Genomic DNA, 21068 nt, shown 5'->3' on the forward strand with positions numbered 1-21068 from the left:
ATCGTTCTCTTATTAATGCTAGATGTTATTGTATAATATTACTAGCTGACCCGGCGAACGTTGTTTCCCCTTGCAATTAATTTTTCTGGCTCAGTTGAGTTATAATATTTGTTATTATTCAACTTAACCTTAAGCATTTTAATGCTAAAATTATTTTAAATTGATTTTTTCTTTTGAACTAAAAAAAAGTCCACATGCATTACTTATGTTACAAATATTTTCATGTTACTTCAAATCCTTATAAGCACTACTTTTAAATGAAAAAAGGTTTTTTTAATATTATATTAACATTTTTATTATGAGCTATTACGTTATTTTAAAGCTAAGTCATGAACAATATTTTTTATTAAGCCATTTTGACCGTATATACAGAGATCAGAAGGTTTCTCAACACGGGAACATGCAACATATAGTTGCCCATGCGAAAAACATGGATTTTCCAAATTCAGTCCACATACTTTTAATGTTTGACCTTGAGATTTATTAATTGTCATCGCAAATGCTAAACGAATTGCAAATTGCAATCGTTTGAATTGAATTGGCACATCGGTTGGTATAATTGGTATGCATGGAATCAATATATATTCTCCTCTGAATTTTCCACTTAATATTGTTGATTCAATTCCCATAATAAATTCCCCATAATTATTTTAATTACTAATCTTGTTCCATTACATAATTTTGGTGGGTTTAGATTGCGTAATAAAATGATTGGTGAACCAACTTTTGAAAGTAAATTGTGTGGTGGTAGTCCTGGCAAATCAAGCGAATTCAAGAACTCAGTGGGATAATTCACAATCTCGTTTTCATCTACCACTGTCATCTACCATTGTAGAATGACTGAAATTTAGAAAGTTTTTCCAGTTCCACCTGGTGCATCCAAGAAAAAAAAGCCGCCTTCTTTTGCCGCAATTGCGTTCGAAACCCGATCATAAATGAGATTTGTTATTGCGTTAAGATTTGTTCGCTTCTTATAACAAATTCAACCAAATCTTCTGAGCTATACTGAAGTTCGCGCTGCATATCATTGTTAAATAGATCGGTTGCCAAACAATTTGGCGAATACAATCTTAATAATTTAAGTGGTTGATTTTATATAAGTAAACATGAGTCTTCGATCATAATCAAAGCTTCGTTATAAATTTCACGATTGAATTGAATATTTAAGTCATGATTTGTTGTTCTATGTCTATGTAGTATATCTTCACTCATTGAGCATTTATATTTTTCCCACAATTCTTTGGGATTATTTGGAAAACATGTTGCCAACAATATGGCGAATAATTGACGAATTTGATGTGGAAAAAAACTTAATACTGCATCCCGGAGCGTGATGTCCCAATGATTATCGCTTTCCAGCAATTGCAATTCTCTACATGCATCATGATATGTATTGTATAGCTGACCATTGATAGTTCTCAAATACTCATACGAAAAACACTCTCATTGTTTTGGATGAACAGTATATAAACGACCCAGTGTGTTTGCTGAAAATAATCCTGGATAACCATTGACTGCAACACCTCGTTTACGTGGCTGCCACTTTTTTAAAGTTTTGTTTCATATGAAATATGTTGGAACTTCCGAGTTTTGCCCAAAACTCAAAACTTTTGCGAATTTCCCAAAAATATTGTGTTGTTTATTCAATTCAAAAAACTCGGTTAACGTAGTTTTTGGTGCTATTAATGCCCTTTCTATTGCATTTTGTTCGTTGAAATAAACACGTTGACCATTTTCAAGATGTATACTTAAATGTATTACAGCTGGATCTCGTTCGTGTATTTGAAAACCAAAAATTTGCCAAATGGCTTCGTTACTGCTGATATATCTGCCCATTTGGTAGCGTGTTATTTCATCATTTTCGTTTATATTTTGAACTGCAAATATTGCCATATCACTACCTTTATGAGCATATTTGCAAATTTATTTTATTGACTTTACGGAGCTACAAAATTCTACATTGATGTGCGCTTTATATATCTTGGGTAACAATGGCGAATATGGCACTACCCATCTATTGTCTACTTCAACTTCATATTCAATATTTCTCAACTTTAGTGAAAAGGATTGGCCTCCATTTTCCAAATTTTTTCGGCGATATATAGGATAGCCATCAATTCCAGTTATCGTATCTCTAACAAAATCTTTTCGAAATCCTTTTGTGCATTTACCATTTTCCATGCAAAATGACGTCATATTTAAATTTCCGCATGGACCATGTATCATATTTTTTGTCACAATTTTAAATAGCTCTTTGTCAACATTTGGATCTGGAATTTCTGCAGAAACTATTTTATCAATTTCTTCAGGTCTGATTTTTTCAACACACCAAATTAAAATATGAGCATGTGGCAAACTTCTTTTTTGCCACTCAATAGAATACATCCAGCAACGTGTTTCTCCAAATAGAGAGTGTTTTACAATTAAATCAATCAAAGATTTTAATTTTTGTTTAAACATCCGTGCGGTAATATCGGGACGATGAATTGGCGTTTGTCCAGGTAATAACAATTTTTTTATTTCATCCCATTGCGGATTACATGTATATGTTATAAATAAATCTGGTCGACCATATGCATGACGTGGGCTGCCAGTATATGAAGATGGAAGTATGAACACATTACCAATATTACTAAGGTCCTAATTCCCATCTATATTATTATTAACAGCATCGCGTAGATGTATATACTCTTCTGCACGCAATTTTGTTTGCTTGAATCGAATGTATCGCAATCGTTCGCTTTCAATTTTCGCGTACATATCGACTACGATTGATGAAATAATTGACGGCACTTTAAAATGTGATTATCTTCATGGTTTCGGATCATCAAACGATATGAATAATAGTTCATTTCGCTAATATTTTTGTTTGTTTCTTCACCTGAAAATAATTTATTAAATAGTTACTAAACGGAAATCTATTCAATCAGTTACAAAACTACACACCAGTTAATGGATTTCGTTGTTTAATATTGATTTGATATTCATCTTCTCCCTCCCAAAATATTAGGGGCTATTGCAATGCATCATATGAACGATGAGTATCTTCAATTGTTTGCCATATTTTATCTCTACGCATAATTTTAATGTCTCGTTTTTCAAACTGTTCGCCAACTATTACAACAGCGACTTCATTTATAGTTGGAGCGTTAAATCGTCGTGTATGTTCTCCAACTGATACTTTGTCGGCTTTGATTACAATCATGTAATTGTCATTTTGTAATCTGTTCGACACTCCTTTGAACAATTTCATTAACTGATTGTTCTCATTTACAAACGCTTCTAAAGATGCAACTGTTGCCTTTTCTGCATTTATTTCAATATGATTATAGTTGCATCTTGCATTTACTCTATCTTCCTCACTGCCCATGAAGTAAATTTGCAGAAATTTGGGGTCCTCATCGGGCATCGATAGTAACGAACCAATTCTATGATAAACCTGACCTTGAATTTTGAAAGTTGTTTCAACATTGGAATTGTTGTTACTTGTATTTTTAACTACGTTTGTTGCTCCAAAAGAGATCATTTGAAAGCATGAATTAAATTTTCGAATTTTTTTCAAAAATAATTTTGACTCATATGTTATGCCAGCTATTAATGTTTTCAAGGGCTCGGGTGGTGGATTCAATGAAAACAATACCATTTTTCCTGATGCGCAACATATTCCAGGTGTTTCATTTTTAAATTTTAATGCATGACAATATCCACATTCAATATTCATTTCGCCAACTATAATTTTGGGATTTGCTGAATAATCTATTACTGGATCATATTCAAATGCAAGACGTTTGAACGATGACCAGGTCAATGCACGTTGTTTTTGAATGCGCTCTCGATTTTGTTGCCTATTTACATCAGTTACGTGTTGACGGGTTCGTCTATGTCGTGATATATCTCCGTTTAACCGTTGGTTTCTTTGGTTCTGAGTTTCATTTAAACGCAACTGCACCATCCGTTCCCTATCAGTGTCATTGTTTCGCAAATGTTCCTCAGAACTTCTGGTTTCTCGTCTTAATCGCATAGTTTGACTTCTCTGTGTGTATTTAGAAGGATTTGTTTTTGCTTTAAATCTTGGCATTTTTTCTTTTAGCAAAGCCACAATTAATAAGAAAAATATATTTTTCCTCTATTCTAATTATTAAGCAAATGTATGTATATCCAGTTTAATTTTTCAAATATTTTTTTTTTTTTTTTTTAATATTATTATATAAATACAATCTGTAAAAGAACATTCAGTATTATTTATGAACATAAAAATAGAAAAAGTGATTTGTAGACATGTGCGGGACACTCAGTAGTAAACATCGCTAAAGATTAAATTACAACTAATAATAATGATGACTAATAATAGTGAGTAAATAGTTGGTTATAAATATTTAATTTCAGTGAGTTTACAATTACGATTCACATGTTTAGGGTTCTACTTGGCAAGTCCGACGTAGAAAATCTTCTTAGTCGATGTGGATGATTGATGTCTGATAGTAGCTCGTGTGCCAGTGGGTTCGGGTGATTTGATAGTCTTATACGATAGATTTTGCTGACTGCTTGTATTGTTTCAAACACTGATGGGACGTGGAGATCGCGCTGTAAAGTGCTATTTGGAATATACCATGGAGCAGCCGCACATAAACGAAGTATTTTTGATTCAAATCTTTGCAATATCGCTATATTAGATTTAGCAGCTGTTCCCCAGATCGAGACACCGTAGGTCCATATTGGTTTTAAAATAACTTTATATAAAAGTATTTTATTGTTCAGTGATAGTTTTGAATTTTGGCAAAGAAGCCAGTGCATGGAGCGCATTTTTAGACCCAGTTGCTTGCGTTTCGTAAATATATGATGTTTCCAGGTGAGACGCCAATCAAGATGAACACCTAGATACTTTACGTGATCGGATTGTGGTAGTATGTTATTATTTAGTGTGACTGGTGGACAGTAACCATTGCGAAGAGTGAATGTGGTTTGTGCAGATTTGGATTCATTAGCTTTAATGCGCCAATTGTTTAGCCACACTTGGATGCTATCTAGGTTTGTTTGCAACTGACTAGTAGCGATTGTTGGATTTTTGCTTTTAGCCATGATCACTGTGTAATCGGCAAAATTTGCGGTGTACGTTGATGGATTAAGTGGTAAGTCAGCTGTGAACAGTGTGTAGAGGGTTGGACCTAGTACACTCCCTTGTGGCACTCCAGCTTTTATCGGGAAGATTTTCGTATTATAGTCTTCTATTTTAACCATGAAATATCGGTTATTGATATAAGACTTAAGTAACAAATAGACGCTGTATGGTAGATGTAATTTCAATTTGTAGAGCAGTCCGGTGTGCCATACCTTGTCAAATGCTTGCGTTATATCGATAAATGCTGCAGTGCAGTATTCTTTTCTTTCCAGTCCATCTCTTGCATATTGATAAACACGATTTACCTGTTCAATGGTTGAGTGGCGGTTTCGAAACCCGAATTGGTGAGCAGGAATTAGTAAGCGACTTTGGGTGATCTGGTTAAGACGCTTTAAGAGTATTTTTTCGAAGACTTTGGAGAGCACCGGAAGTAAGCTTATAGGTCGATAAGATGTAACTAACTCTAAAGGTTTACCTGGTTTTGGTATCAGGATAATTTGAGCTACTTTCCATTGACTTGGATAGTATTCTTGACATATAATAGCATTAAAAAGTTGGTTGATGAAAACAAGACCAATGTTTGGAAGCTCTTTCAACACTTTGCCAGTAATCAAATCGTACCCAGGAGCCTTTTTGGTTTTAATTTTAGTCTTAATTGTCCATTTAATTTCTTGTATTGTGGTTTTAGGAACCGGGAAGTCCATTTGATGTGGTGTTTGCAGGAAAGACTCAATTTCAGTGTCGTCTTCATAACTTATGCACGGGTATGGTTGAAATACACCTTGAAGATGCTCTGCGAAAATTTGAGCCTTGTCGATTCTGGATCTAGCCCACTATCCATTATACATTTTGAGTGGTGGAATGTGTGGCGTTGATCCATTCAGCTTACGAGTGGCCCGCCATAATGAATAGTCGGTTGCATCACTGGGAGACAATGCAGATAGGTATGTTTCAATGTTTTTGTTTTTGTTCTCCCTTAGGGTTTCTTTAAGTTTTTTTATCGCTTCATTCAAACGTCTTTTGTCTTCACGATTTTTTGTTATTTGCCAAATTCGTCGCAATTTACGTTTCTGAAGTAGCTGTTCCTTTATGCCTCTGTCTATGTGTTCTTCTTTGTATTCATTAAAATGCATGGTTGAGTTCCACGCGGCATTCTGTACGGTTGTATTAAATTGCTCGACCGCAGATTCGATATCGGTACCGGTTTTGAGTGGGATGTTGGTTGTTAAATTTTCATTTATGATGCTTCTGAAAATACTCCAGTCTGTTCTTTTGTTGTATAATCGAGGCTCTTTGTTCTTTACAAAAATTTTAGAGTTCAACTCCATAATAAGGGGAGAGTGGTCTGAGGAAAGATCTAAACTGGAATGAATCGATAATAGTGAGCTTGAAATGCCTTTAAATATGCAAAAATCGACACATCTGGAACTTTATTGTGGTCTGTTGGCCAGTAAGTTGGTTCACCAGTTGATGCGTCAAGCAAATCGTTGGCCTGCATAGTCTTAAACAATTCGCGGCGTCTTGGTGTGATTAGTCTGGAGCCCCAGTGAGTATGCTTTGCATTGAAGTCCCCAGCAGCTATAAATGTTTGATCAAGCGTGTGGAAAAATTCCTCAAACTGATGACTTTTAATTTTTTGGTTTGGTGGGCAATAGATAGAGGCTATACATATTGGACCTTTATTGTTTTTAACTGTTAATGATATTGACTGAAGAAATGGTTTTTCGTATTTGTTGTGCACAGAGTGATCAATATCGCTTTTCACGATTATCGCAGCTCCTCCGCGAGCATTTCCAGATGGGTGTTTGGCATCGTATATAGAATACTTCGGAAATCTGAGATGGCTTCTTTGGTTGAAGTGGGTTTCTGATATTAACATAATATCAATATTTTTGTCAGTGAGGAAAGTCTGTAGTTCGCTGCTATGAGCTAGCCCATTAGCATTCCAGAAAGCAATTTTAAACGCACTCATTATTTTGATGTATTAGCGACGAACGCTGTTAAAATATTTAGCATAGTACTCATTTGTTGCATTAGTGTTTTAAGCATTACTTTCAGCTCTGACATATCGTTGTTTTCTGATCTTGTTTGTGGTTCACTAGTGATGGTTTGGCCGTTGCTTACGACATTAGAGTATGTTCGACCAGCTTGAACGAACTATGTGCGCGTTGGTGGACTAGTGGTTCCTTTTTTACGGAGAGGTGGAAACGCTTTTTGTTGAAGCTGTCTGTATACTTCACAGCCCTTGTAATTAGCGGGGTGATTTCCGTTGCATAATACACATTTTACTTCATTGTCGACTACATTACGAGTACACTCTGATGTCAAGTGATTACCAGGGCATTTTACACAGCGGGGCGTTCGTTTACAGTAATGCTTTGTATGACCATAACGCTGACAACGAGAGCATTGGGGAATTTCGCGTTTTTTTCTTGGAGCTTCAAAAGTGATTTTTGAATGCAGTAGGTTGTTACAATTGAAAATATTCTTGTTTGTGTCTGACGGTTTCAAACCAATAAAAATAACGGAAGTGGATTTTTGGTTGTTCGTTGACGTATATTACTTATATTGGCCACCTTAAAGCCTAAGCTATTTATCGCCTCTTCGGTTTCACCGACTGGCATAGAAGGATGCATGCCTCTCAATACAACGTTAAAACTTCTGTCTTGTTTAAGTTTATAGGTATGGAACTCAGTTTTTTTGGCTTCAAGAGCCTTAGTGATTGCAGAGTATTTTTCTGGGCTACTAGGCTGTATTTTAACCTCATTGTTGGCAAGTATTTTAAAGTTATATTCGTTAGGGGCTATTTCATTCAGAAGCTGCCTTAATGGTTTATATTACCGACTCCTGCAACAAATATTGGGGGAGGCTTTGAGATTGTAATTTTTTCATTTTGCTCAATGGACTTTTCTGATGAATGAGAGTCTTCATATAGCACGGAATATCGGTTAGAGTTTTTTTTAGGTTCAGTTGACAACCAATAGGTATCCAGCTTCTTTTGTTTGATATTTGAACTTTGTCGAGTTCCTTGGGGACTTGAACGACTTCTTTTTGACGAGTTTACCCGTTGCCATTCTGGTTGCGTTGTTTCACCAAATCTTTTTGTACAAATGGAAGTGTTTGTTGGCGCGCTTTTGACGCTACTTACCGATTGAGTGTCGCTTTCTTCGTCACCAGTGTATTTCCACATTTTTTTTGGCTGGAATTGGTATTGTTTGCGTTTTTGGATGAAAAGCTCGTTGGATTATTAATTAATTTTATTTTATTAGCTATGGCAATTTCACCAGCTATTTTTGATATATTTCCTTCAGTAATTTCTTTATGTAAAGGTTTGGTTGTGGATTGTTCATTTATTTTAACGTCCTCTGTACTTAGCATTATATAGCCATTTAGGCCATTTTCACTAATTTGAGAATGCCGTCGTATAACTTTTTCGCTCATATAATAGTTTTCAATATATTAGCAGTTTGTTCATTTAATTATTTAAAATTTAATATATATAATTTATAAAATTTATTTTATTTAAGTTTTTTTGTTTTTAAAAACACTTAAACTTATACTGTGGCAACACCACATTTACAATTATTAACTTTTGTTAACTTTCATATGCTGTCTCTATCAGCTGTTATGAGCAAACTCAATTTTTGTTTTTGTTTATTTTGCAAAAGTAAAAAAATTAATTTTGTTAGAAAGAAATTTTTAAATTACAAAAACCTGAAATTTAGCGTTTAATATCGGGCACCGTTTTTAAAAATTATATTTATTTATAATCATAGCTCGATTGTTCATACATTGAAATTTAAAATTAGCTTTTTTCCGATTAAAAAACAAAACAATTAAAAGAAGTTGCGGAGTGATCACCTTGCGCGCCAAATGACCAGATGAATATATGACCAGATGAATATATTAGGTTAATGTAATAAATTTGTTTTATCTGAAAAAACAACATAAATAGTATTGGTGGTATATTAAAAATATTATACAGCCATAGTCAAAAGTATTTACACAACGAAAGTTTTTGTACATATTGCATAAAAACATGTTTTTATTGTTGTTGTTGGACGTCAGTTGCAAAAAATTTTTTTGTTATCACTTAGATATATCTATGCAGAACCAAATAAAAAAAGAATTGGAAAGATAACTGTTCATTTGACAAAAATATAAGCAACTGCGCTGATGCTTATTAGTTGTCAAAAGTATTTACACACATTTTTTTTGCGTCAAAAGTATTTACACAAAATATTAATTAGCATTTATTGTAGGATTTCCTTTAAGTAAGTGCAGTTGTTGGCTTTTGTCACAAACTACACAAGTTTAGAAATTTCAAAATTTCAGAAATTATTCAGGAAAATGATAAAAACCAAGGAATTATCAGTTGAAATGCGAACTGAGGTTGTTACCTAATATAATAGTGGTATTTCGACGACGAATTTAGTAAAGTTATGCAAAATATTACATAAAACTGTGTAAAATCTATTGTAAAATAAGAATATAAGTGAAAATTTAAAAAATTTGAAAACGACTGGGCGGAAACCTCCCATGAATCAAAGGGAATGCACATGATTATTAGGAGTAGTCGTAGAAAATCCTACAATAAGTTCTGGCAAAATAGCAGCATCATCGGAAAAGTTGATTGGCAAAATTATTAGTGATGCTACACTACATCGGAGGTGGAAAAATATTAATATCAATACCTATGTGGTGCACAAAATAGTCAATATTACTCTAACAATCTTATTAAATATTCTCTCATTTGTTTTGAAGTATTTTAAGTAACCTATACAGTTTTGAAACAATGTGTTATGAACAGATGAGTCTGAATTTCAATTCTAGGGTTCATTTGATAACCACTCCATGCATTTTCGACAACGCCAAAAGAATAAAGCAGTGCAGCCACTCAATAGATTTGAAGGTGGCACGGTTTTGTTTTTGGAATGTCTATCATACAATGCATTTGGAGATTTGGTACCGAAAAATGGCACCTTAAATCAGTCCGGTTATATTGGTATTTTAAATAACCATGTCTTGACGTCAGAAAATAGACCTTTTCCTATCAATAACTGGGTTCTACAACATGACAATGCACCATGTCATCAAGGATGTGGACTTAATCCAATTTTAAAAGAGTTAAATCCTACTGTTTTTTTATAGCCTGCACAGAGCTCTCGTCTTAATGTCATTGAATATGCTTGAGACTTCATAAAACAACAAAATACTATTGATAAAAATCCAAAATGTAGTGATACCATAATTGAAATAGCGAATATTCGGTCCAAATTGATTCGCAGCTGGATTCGATCAATTCCAGCTAGGTTACGGGCAGTTATTGATGCCAAAGGTGGTGTAACCAAATATTAATTATATTATTTAATGAAAAACAAAAAAATTTTTTAAAAATTCATCAATTAAGAAGAAGAATATGAAATTAACGTTTTGTGTAGATACTTTTGACTACTAATAAGCATCAGCGCAGTTGCCTATATTTTTGTCAAATGAACAGTTATCTTTCCAATTCTTTTTTTATTTGGTTCTGCATAAATAAGTTTAAGTGACAACAAAAAAATTTTTTGCAACTGACGTCCAACAACAACAATAAAAACATGTTTTTATGCAATATGTACAAACACTTTCGTTGTGTAAATACTTTTGACTATGGTTGTATAGTAGTTATAAATGCTACAAATATTTTAAAATTAAACCGAAGACGACAACAGTTGATAAGGATCAAGACATTGTATTCAATGCCTTGGATCAACAAATTTCTAACTTCATGAATCGGGACGATTCATCTTAGGCAGGGGGGAGTTAACACCCTGCATCACTATAACGGCACTTTGCCGTTCTACACAATTTTTGTATCTTAAGTATGCGCATCAATGTATTGCGCATCAAGATATCTCACAACGGCTACGAGCGTTTGTATATTCAATTTCAGTCAGGCTTATTGCCTGTACTTCTTATGGCAACAATGTTGCGAAAGAAAACAAATTTGTTTTCTTTCAAGACGCAACTATGTTGTGCAAAACATATCAAGTATCATTTGAAATACTTGATCGATGAGATGTCCAAATACCACTGGACATGAATCTCGTCATTTGGCTATTGACGCCAAAGCTAAAGACACTGACGAGGTGCTTTAGCAAATAGAAGCTCCAATCCTATTGGATGGAGAAAAGACGCTTCTAGAAAATTCTTAGGAATTTTAGAAGCTCGAATTCAATTGGATAAAATCCAATTTCAGATTTTCAATAACGACTTCAGGCATCAAAGGAAAAATTTTGAATTGTCAGTCGTTAGGAAAGGTTGAACATAAACGGTTCAGTTAAACAGTCGTTAGGAGAACTCAATAAAATAAAGTCGTTGGTCGGTCTCGTTACTAATAGCAACAGAAAAGTTAAATATATTATATAAATACAAAAGTTACAAATTGCTATAAAAAATTGTAATTAAAAATATTAATAAATAAAATATATTTTTTTTTTTAAAAATTTAAATAAAGAACCCGTAACTTAATTTGCACTGTGTTATCTCTACGTTGTATTCGTATATCTCGACGTTCAAATGCGTCGCCAACCATAACAACTGAAACTTCATTAATAGTCAGTGCATTATATCGGCCTGTGTGCTGCCCAGATGGTACTTTGTCTGCTTTGATGACGGTATTGAACAACTGGACCAACTGGTTGTGATTTTTTAAAAACGGTTCTAAAATACCCAGAATTTCTTGCTCCTCCATCTGCTCGATATGGTTGTACTGGCAACGTGCGTTTCTTTGCTGCTTCTCACCACCCATGAAGTAGATTTGCAGAAATTTGGGATCATTATTGGGCATCGGCATTAAAGAACCAATTTGGTGATACACTTGGCCCTGAATCTTAAGCGTTGATTGAAAATTGCGACCAATCTCATTCTGAACGATTTTGGTTGTTCCAAATGATGTCATTTGAAAGCACGAATAGAATTTGCGAATTTTACGAAAAAACAATTTAGATTGAGATGTAGGTCCAGCCAATAGTGCTTTCAATGGTTCTGGCGGCGAATTCAATGGCGGCAATACAACTTTTCCAGATGCGCAGCAGTAACCGGCCGATTCACCTTTGTATTTGAGTGCATGACAATGTTGGCACTGTTTGTTCATAGCACCGATTACAATTCGTGAATGTGACGAATAGTCGATATCCGCCTCATATGTTATTCATATTGTTTTTTATTGTACGTTATTTATATCTTTATATATATAATTCTTCTTTTTTGTGTGTGTTCAAGTGAATTCAAGGATGGTTTAGATTCACAATTTGGTCCACTGGATAACGTTTTTTTAATTATTATGCAGTTTTTTGGTATCCATATACATTTATATTAGACATTTAAAAGTTATTCATGCTTACTTTGATTTGTTTAAAAAGTTTAAACTCTAAAATGAATCGTTCAGCTATCCTGTTGAATTTTTAAATTCGCTGGAATACCAGGAATACCAACACATAACTTAAGATTAAAAATTGGCTCACCTATAATTATGCTGCGGAATTTAAATGCACTTAAGCTATGCAACGACAATTTTACGATTCATTTTAGAGATTTTAAACTTTTTAAACAAATCAAATAAGCATGAATAAATTTTAAATTTCTAATATAAATGTATATGGATACTAAAAAATAAAAAATTAATTAAAAAGATATTATCCAGTGGGCCAAATTGTAAATCTATACCTTCCTTGAATCCACTTGAACACACACAAAAAATTTCATCAAAATCGGTTCAGCCGTTTAGGAGAAGTTCACTGTCAACACACGTACAGTAGAATTATATATATAAGATATATATATATATATATATATATTACATATATGTATATATATATATCTATATATACATGTACTTTTCTACTTTATAACTATTTATCTTCAGAACTACTTTAATAACTACACTTATATACTTATTATCTAATTACTTCATATTTCATTATCCTAACTTTCTTCAACACTTCAAAAAAAAAACTTTAAAATCTTTATCTAATATACTAAATAAAAATTAAAAAAACTATGCAACATCCACTATTTTTTTTTACTTTTTTTTTATGAATTTGAAAAAAATTTCATCATATAATATGGGAAGAGTTCGATTCCCGATTCTCACTATAACTGCAGCAGCTGTGGGAGTTTCTGTGCAGCTCCCTGTGGCACCTAAGTTACAGGTTCTGCCACGAGGCAATCCTACAGCTTCCATTTCTTTTAAAATTGTACTCTCCATTCCCCAGTCTACATCCCTGGCGGTACCAGCCTGGACGGGTCTAATTTCCTCTAACTGGGAAACTTTGGTAATATATTCGGTAGTGCCTGGTTATTGCTATCCTCGGGATCCATTTTTTTTCTTTGATTTTAAACGATAATATAAAAAAAAACCACGCCAAAGAAAACAACAAAACTCTTAACAAAATGATGAAGAAAATCACAACCCAGTTGACGCGTAGCTCTGCCTTAGGAGGAAAAAATTATCACAAACCTTATACTACCCCTTTACATAGGGCTTTTAACACACCATAATTATATCAGTCAACTAAGATAAATTTTGGAGGACTATCTTTCAATTTCATACAACTAAAAAATAAATTTTTCAAATATTTCTGACTGTGTTAACATTTCTTCATATTTATTAGTTATTATTATTAGCAATAGTATAAGAGATTATAATATATACATTTTTTTTCTTTATATATATAACAAATTCAATACGATTTTATTTTTATATTATATAAAACAATATTGATAAAAAAAAAGAAAGAATATTATAGCATATATAAATACAAATATTTTTTTTGTTCATTTATAAAAATATTTCAACAATAGTTTTATATTATGCTGTTTTTATGATAATAAAAAAAATTTCCAATCTTACTTGCATAGTATTAAAGCTTTTGTATAAAAATTTTTTCATTATATTCAACAAAAGTCATGTTTTTCTTTTGCAGATCTCATGACTATAATAATCTTAACCATATACGAGATATTTATATGTAAAGGGCCTCTTAGACAGCATCGCCCGTTGTCAACGCGCGCTTGCCATTACACGAACAATTTTTTAAAAACTCCCCAGATAATACAACAAATATACTAAAAAATCGCTCTCACATGAGAATGTTTTCTCCTAGTTTGTGAAATGCGAAATTTGTTTGTGTAATAGTAACATTTGAAATTTTAAGAAATGCGTTGACGAAAATCAAAAAATGTTCATATTTCTTCAAACACGCTCGTGTTAAAGAAATATGAACATTGTTCACATTGTGCATTGTGTTATTGAAATATACCAACAAAAAAAATTAAATTAAAATATAATTTATATAAAAATAAATATATTGTTGTAAAATTTGATGTGTAATGGCGAGAGAAGACTTCGTGCGTTGTCAACGCGCGTTGCTGTCTAAGGGACACTTAACTCTTAAATCTAACAATAAAAAAAATAATAATAGAAAAAGAAAACAAAAAAAAGAAAAAATTATATATAAAAAAAATCTAAGTGATTTGCATCAAAAAAAAAAAATTAAGTGGATAAAGAGAATGCAATTTGAACACAAGATGGTTGTTAAATCCGCGAAATAAATAAAACCAATAAAAAAAATTAACACTGATAATAAAATAAAAATATCATGTGGAAACATACGATTTTTTTTTTAATTAGCGATATTAAATTTTCTCTTTACATAAGTTTTCGTAGCTTACCTTACAGCCGCAGAAATGACGTCACTCACGCTGATGTTGACCTAACTGAAACTTGTAAACAATTTTTGAAAAAAAAACAATATATATGTGTTTATGTATGATTAAAGCAAAAAAAAATTATATGTTTCTATATATATATATATCTCTTTAGTATTAATTTTGTCTTTCTTAATCAATATATGTGCAGGATTTGGTATTATTACTTTTTTTTTTCTTTTTAATACTATACAATTTAAGATTGTATTCAATAAATTATATAATTCTGGTTCAAAACTAATCTTCTTAGCATTTAATACAGTTTTTCTCTGCTTTCAAAAAAAAAAAACCAAAAAACAAAATTAATCACAATTCTATAAAAGTTAATTAGCAGATCAATCTCTTCTGGAATGTACAATGGAATGTACATAATAAAATTATAAATATAAAAAAAATATAAATACATAAATGCACTTTTCTGTATAAGCTGAGTCGTTTATTGCGGGAATACCTGGACACCGTTGTGTCCTAACGGTGTGTATTGATGCCGTTGATTTCCTCAAAAATTTTTTTTTCGTTTCCGGTGTAAGTTCCTTACGGTTGTTTCCGCTAACTGGACTGCTCCTTACTTTGCTTCACCAGCCACAACATCACAAATATTAGCACATATAGTTGGTCACAAAACAGCTTTATATATACATATATATCTAATTCTTTGTTGTTTTTTTTTTTTTAATTTATGTTTATCTTTCTTTCTTTTGAGTTTGGGGTTGACAAAAACCGAATTTCTATTAATTGTACTGTAATAGGTGTTCACTGATGATTTTCAGACATCATTTCAGTTTGTTACCCGCGACTTGTCATAATATTTTTACTTTACAACATTAATTCTTTTAATTTCAATGTCAGTAATTTTTTTTTCTTTTAGCAAAAATTAATATGTATATTTGTAAAAAAATATATATTACACTCCTGCGTATTTCACGTAGATGTTGACTTACAACATGCCACATTGTTTAAACATATTTAAGAACAAATCTCTTCACAGTTTCGCATAAAACTAATGCACTTGATTGCCATTTTTTTCCTTTTAATTTTTAATTGTTTATATGTTAATTATATAATTGTAAATGTTCTAAATTTAATTCTGATTTCTGATTAATCACTTTCACTATTAAATTACTGACTTTTATTAGCACTTCACATGCACCAGCTTTAGCCACCAGAAAAGAAAGAAGAACGAATCAAAGCTCTGCGAGGTATTTTATAGGCCAGTTTGCCTAACTGAACTTGTTCCGTAACGTTCGTGGTTCTGTTAATTCCGTATTTACCACCAAAGGTTCTTCAGAACTTTTCACCACTTTTCCTTCTCTCGTGAATTGCTTTTGCTGACTTTTCCTGGCTTTCTTTTGGTTTTGATCTTAAAAAAGCTATTAAAAAGCTCACTCTACTTTTATTTCCACAAAACTATGACTTGCCTTTTTGTATTTTGGTTGATTATTCCTATTTGGCAATACCATCTCCTCTCACTACACAAATTTCAGTGAAGCTTTAAGTGGAATTCGCCTCAACTTGCACAGATCAAAACAGACAACCACAAAAAGACCGGCAGGTGTAAAAGCTTTATTTTTACTTTCTTTATTCACTTTTTTTTTATTTTTTCATTGGCAACGTGCGTTCAAAGCACATTGTAAGTTTAATTTTTTCTTAGTCGTGATTAGTGATAAAAATCAAAAATAAAAAAAGTTGACAGAAAGTGTATTAAAAGTGCATTATGTGTTGCAACAAAAGTATATATACGTAGATAAGTATATATATATACCTAAATAAAACCAGGAGATGTGGTCTGATGCAGAGCTTATGCCATGTTTACATAAGGCAAACAACAAAAAAACTGGTCGTATAAACAGGCGCTGCGCGAAGTGATCTTGGACCGCGTGGGACGTCGCCGATACCATCTTCATTACATTTTTAAACTCTTGTAACAAAAACTAAATCTCTTCGTAGGCCTACATAACAATTGTTATATTTATTATTATTACTAAAAATTACTACAAATTCGTAATTCTTTTCAAAAATCTATCCTCATACAATCTTATACCATCATTGTTAATATAATTCAAATATACTAATATAACTGTATTATATATTAAATTATATCTATATCTAATAAATACCAAACAACCATTACAAAGGTAAATAACCAGACAATATGAAAATTTAGAACTTTATGTTAAAAACATGACATTTACTTACTCTATAATCTGTATAAATATTTTATTTAGTTATAAAAACTATATCTTACTTTCATCTTTACAGCCTTTACATCAGAAATGGACAACTACTATACCGATGAGGAACTACAAATCGCATATCAATCAGCCATGGCTGACATTCTCTTTGAAAAGCCACAAATCCACACCAATCATGCTCTAACCAACACTACAACACATCACTGTCATACCACACATATATTATCCAAAAGTACTACCTCATCTCATATACCATAACATGGGCATAATCTTCATCAATTTGCTTCATCACCAATATTAAATATAACAAGTAACTGCATCTATCATATATTTTTTAAATATTATATCCATCTATATTTTAGATATTGCCTCAAATATACCAAAAACCATCAACAACAGATCCAACAGTCCATCTAATACAAATCCGACTACTACCACCACTACTATATTCACCACAGCACCAATCACAGTATCATCCTTCAACAACTCAACACCACCTGTTCCATCACAATTATTACAACCTATAACTACATCAAACGGTAAATCATCTCAAACTTCTTATTCTTAGTAATTTATAAATTCTTATATTATTTCCTCTTCATTTTACATAATTTTATCAACTTACTATCCATTACATCTCTCACAATTTTCATAATTTTATACAATTTTACATTATTTTATATCTACTATATTTTATATTATTAACTAAATCAATGTCAAAAACATACCTGAAACACCATATATACAGCCATTTCCAGGACAAATAAAGATGACAAAAATATCTTAATTTCTCTATACTCACTCTATAATAATTCCATTCTTCACTAATTATATTAAACCCATATTGTTTACACAAATCTTAAATAACACAATCTTAAATGCCACAACTTCAGAATGTGATCATATTGATGTCATCTCATAATATTAAAAACTTATAACTATAAACTATATCGTAGTACTAATATTTGTTATAAATTAAAATAAATAACATTACTATCAAAATTTTTATCTTACTAATCAACATTAAACCACTATCCACGTGTTTTTTACTTATGATTATCTGTTGACCAAAACGTATAGATTACTTTGACAATAACAAATATTTTCATATATAAAAAATAAATCATTAAATCACTCTTCATTAATTTAATATTTGTAAACAAATTGTAAATTCCATATATATTATTATCAAATTTTTTAGAAAAAACTGCATTAAAAACAATTCAACATTTTTGCTATCTAAAAATTCCTACATCAAATTCATAAGTGTTCTAAATCGCAATTATTTATAATAAACTTTACAAATTACATATTTAATATTAAAAATATTAAAAAATCACATACAATTGTGTTTTATCATCCAAAACATAGCATTAAAAAATTAATATTATTTAAAAAACCAAAAAACTGATCAATAATATATCATCTGTAAAACGTATAAAACTATAAATAATATCTATCAAATATTTATTTGAATATTAATATGAAACAATACTATAAAAATATATGTATATAAATAAATTTAGTCCATCCAGAAGAAATGTGAATATTCGCGCATACAAAAGAAAAAACTAAAAAATTTTAAAAATTATAAAAATTATATATATATAAAAATTCTTGAATCTCAGAAAATTATCATTTACAGGACATAAACATATTAGTGTTACATATTCAATGAAAAATTACAATATTAATTATTAACATTAATCGAAAAATCAATTTCGAAAAACAGTCTATTTATAATCTATAAAAATCGAAATAAAATATATCAAACTTTATATCTCCAACCTAACATCTTCTAAAAAATATTTACCATATATAAATATATATTAAAATTTAAAAATTAAAAATTAAAATTTACATTTATACCACATATTACAACATCAAATTGTACTTAAATATCAATTAAAACAATAACAAAATAGTGAGAAATTATTTCTTTACAATCATTTCCAAAAAACTCACAAAATCTAGCATCACCTATTATACAATTAATACACAATCCTATTATTTATTTACCTATATTTATTTTTATTTTTTTTTAATAATAATGATAGTTTAGTTTATAAAACTAATACTAACATGAATAGATATAGCTTTGGCTGCTGAGGCCTTTAGCTATGTGTTATTACAAATTATTATTAAATGCTTATAAGTATCTAGTTGTATAGAATGAATATACAGTAAAATATTATAATACATATGTTAATAATTACTCTAAGAAACTAAGGTTGTGTGCGAGTTAGGCTAAGTTGCGTTCTAAATGAGGGAAATTCTAAGTTGTGTCGATAATGTATTGATGTGTCGATACGTCTTGATAAATGGCAAAATGTGTGCAGTGCAAAAAATCCCAAAAAAATCTCCCATTTGGTTTAGGATCAACTTATCCTAACTCGCACACGTCCTAAAACTATGTGTTTCGTATTATGGTTAGTATTGTCTTGTGTATTAATAAGATATTTTTTTTTTTTTTTGTTTGTGTAAATTTTTGATGTTTAGATTTTATGATAAATGTTAGCTAATTTCAGAAACTGTATGATTTTTTTTATGTTTGTAATATTTATGTTTATTAAGCTGACTGTGGGTTTAATATTTCCGAAAACTTTTGTTCTATAAGAGTTTAATCATTGAGTATAAATATTATAGAGTAGCAATCTCGTACAAGCAAATTTTTGTATGAGGTTGCTGCTGCTGGCAACCCTTTTGCACTCAAAAAACACTCCATTCTCTTCATGTCTTGTTTTCTGAATTGCTTTGGATATTAAAGTAAATGGCAAAACGATTCTCTCAAATAACTCTTTTCGTCGTTTGTTATATTGATCAGTGCTTCTGCGAATTTATTAGGAAGGTATATGTAGGAAAAAAATATTACTCTAGTCTTTTTGTGTGCTTTCATATTGCATGTGCACTTTACTAGCATACATACAGTAACGAACAAAATTATTGGCACAGTAAGCAAATTGAACTATTAAAAATCGCATTATTAACAGGATAAAAATAGTGCAAAAGTTCACTTTGCTTGCTGTGCCAATAATTTTGTTCATCACTGTATATGTTTACATATTTCTTTTCTATTTCTCAGCATGTAGGTATGTTTGTATTAATTTTGCATCCAAAATTAAGAAATTGTAAGCGTAAAAAGAAGTTTGGTTTTTTTTTGTTTCATATCAGAAACAATGCTACTATTATTTTTATTGTTTTGATTCTGATTTAAAACTGTTTTTAAAAATATGTATGTATATGTAAAGGCTTACTAATTGCTTCAGTATACACATATGTATGTATGTAAATATTATGAGCTTCATGTATTAATAAATAAATAAATAAAAAGAATAAATATAAAAATGTTTAACAAATTCTGATGGTGCAGTTACAACCTCATCTTCTTTCCGTATTTGGGGCCAAAAATCTATTTCTCTACGTATATTATATATACGTATATATGTATATATATATATGGGAATGTAAGGAATATATGAGAATAAACCCAAAACTAATAAAATTCATTAAAAAAAACATGAGTAGCCTTTATTTCTAGGAAATTCTGAAACAAAAATAATTATATGTTCATATGCCTATGCCTATGACCATAAAATAGAATATACATATATTCCTCTATTTAAATTTGGTGCTGAAAAGTGATATTTAGTTTCAATGAAATAAAAATACACAAGGGTACAAAATAGAGTACAAGGAAACAAAATCATAACAAAAAACTTACATGCACATGCTCACTATGTTATAGAGCGTTGTAGAGAAATTCATTGTGCTCTCTATTTCAAGTAACATTGTTACCCGCGCCCCCACAGGTCTACTTAGCAAATTGAGTTTGTTTTCAGATTTCTACTCTATAATATTTATACTCAATGGTTGCACCAAAGTACTTTTCAATGAAAATTAAAGTATGAAAAGAAAAGTGAAATATCTGACAAAAAACTGGTTTCTTTGCACTTTCTGTTGCACCAACACTTTTTACTTTGCGCTTTGCAAAAGTAAACTGCAAA

The 21068-nt window shown here is 31.0% G+C and overlaps 1 protein-coding gene and 1 long non-coding RNA gene across 3 annotated transcripts; one reads left to right on the top strand and one right to left on the bottom strand.

Annotated features, from left to right (window-relative positions):
* Window positions 1-311: 311 nt before the first annotated feature.
* Window positions 312-629, bottom strand: LOC119688660. The gene has a single exon (XM_038103330.1). It carries the CDS (start codon window positions 627-629, stop codon window positions 312-314), a length of 318 nt encoding a protein of 105 aa, XP_037959258.1.
* Window positions 630-16508: 15879 nt separating this feature from the next.
* Window positions 16509-17804, top strand: LOC119662064. Of its 2 annotated transcripts, none has more exons than XR_005250689.1 (3): window positions 16509-17007; window positions 17132-17374; window positions 17427-17804. It is a non-coding gene; the product is annotated as an uncharacterized LOC119662064 (long non-coding RNA). The 2 variants fall into 2 exon arrangements; XR_005250690.1 differs by having other exon boundaries at window positions 17464-17802.
* Window positions 17805-21068: the final 3264 nt, after the last annotated feature.

Source organism: Teleopsis dalmanni, chromosome X, assembly GCF_002237135.1.
Source record: "Teleopsis dalmanni isolate 2A chromosome X, ASM223713v2, whole genome shotgun sequence".
In the NCBI taxonomy this organism is placed as follows: domain Eukaryota; kingdom Metazoa; phylum Arthropoda; class Insecta; order Diptera; family Diopsidae; genus Teleopsis; species Teleopsis dalmanni.

Coding starts and splice junctions, on each gene's coding strand:
- LOC119688660 (XM_038103330.1), bottom strand. CDS start 629: ATGGGAATTGAATCAACAATATTAAGTGGAAAATTCAGAGGAGAATAT.